The sequence below is a fragment of the Vigna umbellata genome, chromosome 4 (assembly GCF_029865625.1).
Source record: "Vigna umbellata cultivar VRB3 chromosome 4, Vumbellata_1.0, whole genome shotgun sequence".
In the NCBI taxonomy this organism is placed as follows: Eukaryota; Viridiplantae; Streptophyta; class Magnoliopsida; order Fabales; family Fabaceae; genus Vigna; species Vigna umbellata.
In genome coordinates, this window is record NC_142168.1 from 1,595,981 (window position 1) to 1,603,179 (window position 7,199).

The window sequence follows — 7,199 nt, forward strand, 5'->3', positions numbered from 1 at the left end:
GGAGTTAATGTATTTCATTCACATGCCCATCATTTTGTTCCTGTAAAATGAAATCACAAACAGTACAAGAAAAATCATTAACAAATAAATTTTCCATGCTTTATTTCTCTAGTTCTTTCTCTTTATCTTCATTTTCTCATTCGTTTTCTCTCATTCTTTCTTCTCTCTCTATTGCTTTTTTTTCTATTCTTTCTTTTTCTATTTTCTCCTTCAACATAAGTTGATCCTTCATGACTTGTTTTGATGTCATAAACTTCCACTTCATTTCATGTCCCTCATGCCTTAAATGAAGTGAGCATTCATCGAGATTGAATGTTTTAAAATGAAGTCATGATCGTCCTAAAATAAAATGACAAGAGTCCATGGGAGCAATATTACATAATACTTCTTGTACACATTGTTAGTAGTGAATCTGATTCATGCTTGATTCGGATACGAGCTTGTTGGTAAGTGAAGTTTCCCATCAATCTTTGGCTCACAACATTGTTGGTGTTTCCATAATTATATGTAATTAAACAAGGGTGACCTTCGATTAAACACTTTGTATAGAAAATTTCCATCACCAATTGAAGTTTGCATCTAAGTATCATTCATTTCTATCGTGATTAACAAACAAATCAAAGTAAGAAGAACAAAAGTGAATTATAGTGGTTAAAATTCAAAAACCAAATTAGGATAGAGTAGATAAAAAGATTGCCTTTAACCTTCAATAATGATTTCGACAAAAAAAATTCTATCTCTATAACAATAGTGATTGAAAAAGAAATGGAACAACAATAAAACATTGAACAAAAAGATAAAAGTAATGACATAATTCAAGCAAGGAATTAATTGAACGACAAATATAAAAGCAATTAATTTTTCTAATATAATAGTTTATCTATAGTTTAATACATTCCATTAATTATGCCCAACATTATATGTGTGGGTGTAAAAAAAATCAATTATTTTTCCCTTACTTTTAAATCTCTCATGATTAAGTAAAAAGACACATGTAATTAAAAAAATTTTAATGTGAAATTAGAATTTATTTATGTCAAACTTTATTGTAAGTTGAAATTTTATAAATAATTAATATAACTTTAAAAATAAATAAATATAGATAGTATTAATGTTCAAACTTTATTATACGTTGAAATTTTAAAAATAAATAAATATAATTAATATTTGTGTCCAATTATTATACATTCAAATTTAAAAATAAATTAATATGATTTTAGTAATAAATACAGGTTAAGAAAATTTACATATTAAACAAAGTTTCAATTTTAACCTTTAAACTTATAATTAAATTATGTAGTTTGTAGCATTAATTGAAAAAGTTTTGTTATTACAAGCAGAAATGATTGAGGACTTGGAATGAAGACTATGAAGGGTTGGAGTTCATGAAGAATCGGAGAAAAATCATCTAGCAAATGTATTTAACTTATGCAACATGAAGTTTGATCAGGAAATTTTTAATCTAATATTTGAATATACGTTAAATGTATTTAATCCACTAAGTAAATTTACTGAAAAGTGACTTCATGATGGAGGAGGTTGGAGAAGAGCTAAAAGAAAAAGGTAAACCCCGTAAAAAAGTTCGACCCACCCGCCCTAAAGATTAAGGCGAGTGCCTTCAAAATCCTGTTCTGCAAGGTGCGGTTGCGTCATTATGGATATAATTGTAACTCAATTGTAGATTGTTATGGTTTAATTAACTACTAGCCAACATACATGATCAAATCTTCAATGTTTTACACATGCAAGATTATACTGCACATGAATCCACAGCCATTCGTTCGATCAAGAAATAGACGAAACACAAAGGTAAAAACTTGCTCAAAACATAAGTATCATTAATTTCGGAATAGCTATTAACTTGGTAATTTTTGGATTGGTGTGAACGAAATAAATATAAAGATTAACCATTCTCAAAATTATAACAGTGTAAATGTCAAAAGTCTCCGAACATTCCAATTCAAAATATTGCCCTCCTGAATTTAAAATGGCCGTAAAAGAGGGGATTAACTATATGATGTTACTTGAAAATTGAATGAGGGTTAGCAGGGTCCGCTAAATCAGTGTAGTTGTCGAACTCATCGTCAGTTTTCTCCGGTCATCTCCAGCCCCCTCAAAACTCACCCATCCAAAACAATAGGTTCTGGCAGTGGCTGCAGTTGACGTGTAGGTATGGATACATGAGGAGGGTGTGGAAGTTGAGCTGTTGCAACATTTGTTAGCATGTTTCCCACTCCAAGTACTTTCCTCACTTCATTCGCAAGCTCTATCACTAAGTTGTCCTCATGGCCTGAACACCGGAACGAGTATAAATAAGAGTGCTGGGTCACACAGACAGAATAGTTTTTACTAACTGCATCTGTATGTGTCAGGAAATAACTCACCAATATCATGCATAGCCTTTTCTAGAAGGAAAAGATAGTCCCTGTTGTTTCCGCAAGGACCATACGCAGTTGCTATTTGCCTGAATGGATTGCCAAAATAATTAGTGAAACCAAAGAACAGGTTACCACTTCACCAAATAAAAGCCAGGAGAAAAATGTATGCAATATACACACACACACATACCTAGCCATGTCTTCCAGTGGGGCAGGTCCCAGGTAGTATTTGTTGTTCACTTTGTCTGGAGTTGATGTAAATCTGTAGATTGACATTATATCTATTAGCAAACTTGACCTAGTCTTCGTGAGCATGAACAAAGCAATTGAAACTCTGCATTTTTTATTACTTATTTTGAAAAAACTTATTGCTTATTATATGCCCTTTCCGATTGACCTTTTGGAAAAACAAATATTTCCCCAGAAGACAGTTACATATACTGATATCTAAAAGCTAAAGAAAATCATAAGGAATGTCAAAAATGACATACACTATTACGTCAGTCAAAGCAGGGTGCTGTGAATCTCCTTCCTGAAGAAAAAGATATTAAATTAGTGTTGATGGCAACCAAATACTACAAATGACGACGATCATTTGGGTGGAAAATATTCCAAGATTGCGTCACTCACCTTGAAGAAGGTTACAATAGTTTTTCTGTCATATTCACATTCCCGTCGCTCCAAATACTACACAACAAAGAAACAAACAATTGAAGCCCGAACGTACATAAATTCGCTAAAAAGGTTTAAAAAGTTTAGGATGGTTATTGACACATTTAATCTGAAATCACTAATGAAATACCACAACCCAGAAGTCCGTTTACTTTTAAAGGGACTCTATTACGACCCTTGAAATTCTTCCAAGTTACATTAAGGTTAAAAAGCTAGTTTGATAACAGCCAAAGGTGAAATTTTCTTTTACCTGCATGGCCAATTTTTCCCTTTCAGGGCCTCCTCGAACACAATAAGCAGTTCCCCACTGCAGAAAGACGGAAGAATTATACGAAAATAAATAGAAAGATAACAATTAAGTACAGAAACGACATAACAAGGAACTTACGCAAATAGCTCCTTCTTTCTCCTCCAACGTGCAAGTTCTTGCTGGGCTTTCTGGGGTTCCCCTGTGATCAATGCACGCTGCAAATGCACAATGACATGTCTAAGCAACTGCGGAAGCTGTTTAAATTCAAAAAGACAGGCACAAAAACTAACGGAGCGTGATAAAGGGCCTCACCTAAATCGAACACGCGTCTGTAATCCTTAATGAAACCAACAATCTTCTCATCGTAATCAAACCCCGGGTTCCACACCAGTGAACCGTAGCCAAACACCCAGAAAACCATGATTTCTGAGGAAAAAAAAATCAAACATCAGTGTTTAACATAAATATTTCAAATCTGTCGCCGTGGACTATAGCAGCAGATAACTGAGATCGGAGCGTTTTGTTGTGGAATTAAAACATTGCACACACAAATTATACGGTTGATAAACAGTGAACGATAATGTTAATAAAGTAGGGCATTGAAGAGGTGATACGAAAGAGAAAACGAAAATGAAGAAAAATAAAAAGCAGAAAAAGGTACCCACATTTGGATCTGGAAGGTTTGGCGAGGAGAACGAGAGAGGATTAACGAGGGGGAAGAAGAGAGGGAAAAAGAGAGGAAAAGCTAAACGATTAGGGTTTAGTCGTTTAGCTAAATGTTAGGGTTGCAATGGCTCCTCTCTTTCTCTCTTCTCCTTCTTCTTCCCCTTCTCTTCTTTCTTGGATGGACAAGGCTTGAGACATGCCACACACGATAGATTGGTATTTATGGTGTGGGGGTCGCACGCCACGCAACGCGGATTCAACGCCTTCGCTGGCCCCGGAACAACCTCTCTGTCACGTGCTTCTTCTCCAACGCCTTAAAAATTTCTTTACTTTACGTAAAAAAAAAAAAAATCAACACACACTGTTCTCAAAAAATATAACCTTTTTTCTTTTCTTTTCTTTTACCTAGATGTTAATAGTACCTGGAAGTATTAAGAAATCGTGTTTCCGATTTAAAGAGGAAGAAGATACATACATTGAACCTAGACGGATATGAAAAAGTGAAAAATTGAATTTTTGTAGTGATTGAATCTGGACGGTTTTTTGATAGAAGGAGGGAATTTAATGGTTGAGAAGTTGTGGTTGGTGATTAGGTTTAAGTTAGGTAACATTAGAATTTAGAAGAATTTTCTAGCACATTTGGAAAATTGAGACGATCTGCGCGAATTTTATAGCTGGCTTTTCCCGTCATTGTAATAACATCACTGCGACTGTAGCAGCGCTCAGTAGATATAGATTCTAATCAGCAATAAATGTACAACTATATCATTAATGTTTATTACTGCTATTTTTGTAGAGAAATTAATTATTAACCGACACTTTTTCCCTTAAAATTTAATTGATGTTAATGTTTTTATGGAAAAAAATAATTATTTTTCTTTTGAATGGACAGGTAACAAGCATAACGAATCAATGAAGTGTTTATTTTTGAATTAAATATAGATTTAGGTAATAAAGTTAAATGTAAAAGTAGAAATTAATTTTATTTCAAATTTAATGAATTTCATGATGAATCAATTTGTACTTTTGAGTTGAATATGCTTTTAATGGTTAAATTTTTTATATAGAAAGAGAGACAAATGGGACGGTGGATTGAGAGCCACTATTCCAGACAGCCAATGGTGATAAAGGAATGACAGAAAGATGAGAAACAGACAAGAAAATCAAAAGGAGGACAAATGAAGAAAGCACGAGGAGCATCACAATCTTAGCCACTTGCTTCGATTTTTTTTTTAATTTAATTTTTATTCAGACAAATTATACTCAATTTACTTCGGTGGTGTATGATTTATTTATTTATATCTATCAATCTAAGGTTGGATAATTTTAAGATAATAATATTCATTATTAAAATAAGTATTTTATATGTTTTTTATTAATCATAACTATAATAAGTTAGCAATCGAGTAAACTAATATATGGAGTTGGTTTTGTTTTTCCTCGTGCTATTGAGTCAAAAACATGTTTAACAAAAACAAATGATTTTACTCCATAAAACCCATTAAAACAACATGGTCTGCAATCAACTTGGATGGATAAAATAGATAAGATTCATAAACGAATCACATTTCAAGTTGATAAAACGCATTTTTTTAGTTTTTAAAGATTTTGTACAAAATAATATTTATCCCTTCACGAAAGATAAAATTAATTTATAATTTATAAATAAGAACAATTTTTACTTTTTTATTTCCATACACTTAGAATTATTCTTATATTAATATTTAACACTCGAAATTTGAAACTATTTTATATTTTTTATTAAAAAAGTGGAATAGAAAATAAGACCTTGTTTTACTGGAGTCGTGCTGTAACCCCACCAAGTCAAGTAAGAGGAAGCGAATCAGTTGGAATCCACATGTAGAAATTATATTTTTTTCATACACAAATTTTTTATATTTATTTAATATTATCTTTTATTTTTTAAATACAAAGATTTACCTTTTTATAATCATTTTATTTTTATAATATGTATTAAATAAACATAAATGTGTGTGACTTACCATTATTTTTCATTTAAACTTTCGTCATATAGTCAAAGAAAGAAATGTGTGTCACTTATGGTTATTTTTTATTTTAACTTTCGTCAGTATAGTCAAAGAAAGAAAAGTAGTCAATAAGTTTATAGTGGTGACGTGATTCTGGAAATGGGTATGCAACGTGTTCTTAAATTATAATTTTATAATATATCTTTTCAAGGTCTCGATTCCATGGTCTTGCTATACTGTATTTTGGCTGATCTCCAAATAACAAACATTTTTCAATAAGCAGAAAGTCAAGGATGGAACGTAATTAGGTCAAAAGTGTCAGGTACAGCCAAAAACTGTGTTTTTCTCCCGGTCGTGGTGTGCAGCTAAGTGTCTACTCATCGAAAAGTAAAATTTCAATTTTGTGTTATTTACAGTAACTTTGAGGAATCTTATTGACTAATTGAATGATGTGGTACAGAAAACGATCGCCGCCGGCGAGTCTGGTGGATGACGAGTCTGATCGAATGGAGAAGGGGTCATGGTCGATGATGGTTTGGTTTGAAGGTGGATATGAGTTAGGGTTAGTTGTTTTGAAGAAAGGAAAAACACAGAGTGACCGTTGAAGAGGACGCCGAAGATGACCGCCGCCGGCACCGGTGATTGAAGCTGTAGCCGTCGTGGTTTGGGCGAGGCAGCGCCATGGTGTGATTGTGGATGTTGCTGATGCGGTGTACGTTATGCAGCAAGGAGGAGAAGCTTATCTGTTAGTAATTAAAAAAGAAAAAATATAATAATTAAAAACATAATAATAATTAAAAAACCTGAGTATGGCCTCTACCCAGTTTATTCTTCTTTTTTAGACTCCTCTGTTTGCTGTTTTTATCCTTTTGTTTTATTTTAAGGTCGGATTTGCTGTTTATACCCTTGTATTCAAAAATTACATTTTTAACCTTTTAACATCTCGTCATTCATTTTTTACTTTTTTTAAACTTTCAATTTAATTTTAATAAATATTTTTCCATTTTTCTCTTTCTTATTAAAAACACTATTCACCACCTTAATAATAATTTAATTTAATTTAAAATTTAAATATTATTAATATAATTTTATATTTTAATAATTATTAAAATATGATTTATATTATAATAATAATTATATTAAAAACATAAAAATAAAATAATAAAAACAAAATTAATGATAATAATAATAATAAATAAAAAATAATAATAATAAATTTGATTTAATATATTTAAAATATATTAA

At 31.7% G+C, this 7,199-nt stretch overlaps 1 protein-coding gene and 1 long non-coding RNA gene across 2 annotated transcripts; one reads left to right on the plus strand and one right to left on the minus strand.

The window, feature by feature from the left end:
• Nucleotides 1-1,882: 1,882 nt before the first annotated feature.
• LOC148198935 (gamma-glutamylcyclotransferase 2-1-like) lies at nt 1,883-4,239 on the minus strand. The gene is made up of 9 exons (XM_088111376.1): nt 3,966-4,239; nt 3,613-3,726; nt 3,439-3,515; nt 3,301-3,357; nt 3,009-3,065; nt 2,870-2,910; nt 2,569-2,640; nt 2,385-2,464; nt 1,883-2,290 (listed from the first exon to the last, which is right to left on the minus strand). Exons 2-9 carry the CDS (start codon nt 3,719-3,721, stop codon nt 2,121-2,123), a joined length of 663 nt encoding a protein of 220 aa, XP_087967502.1. The 5' UTR covers nt 3,722-3,726; nt 3,966-4,239; the 3' UTR covers nt 1,883-2,120.
• A 1,869-nt stretch (nt 4,240-6,108) lies between these two features.
• Nucleotides 6,109-6,859, plus strand: LOC148198936 (uncharacterized). Its single transcript, XR_015785498.1, has 2 exons — nt 6,109-6,341; nt 6,415-6,859. It is a non-coding gene; the product is annotated as an uncharacterized LOC148198936 (long non-coding RNA).
• The last annotated feature ends 340 nt before the right edge of the window (nt 6,860-7,199 follow it).

Excerpts from the sequence above, each read along its gene's own strand:
- LOC148198935 (XM_088111376.1), bottom strand. The coding sequence starts at position 3,721 with ATGGTTTTCTGGGTGTTTGGCTACGGTTCACTGGTGTGGAACCCGGGG. Across the intron at positions 3,358-3,438 it reads AGAAAGAAGGAGCTATTTGC|TGGGGAACTGCTTATTGTGT; the intron begins GTAAGTTCCTTG and ends GTCTTTCTGCAG. Across the intron at positions 2,291-2,384 it reads AAAGGCTATGCATGATATTG|GCCATGAGGACAACTTAGTG; the intron begins GTGAGTTATTTC and ends TCCGGTGTTCAG.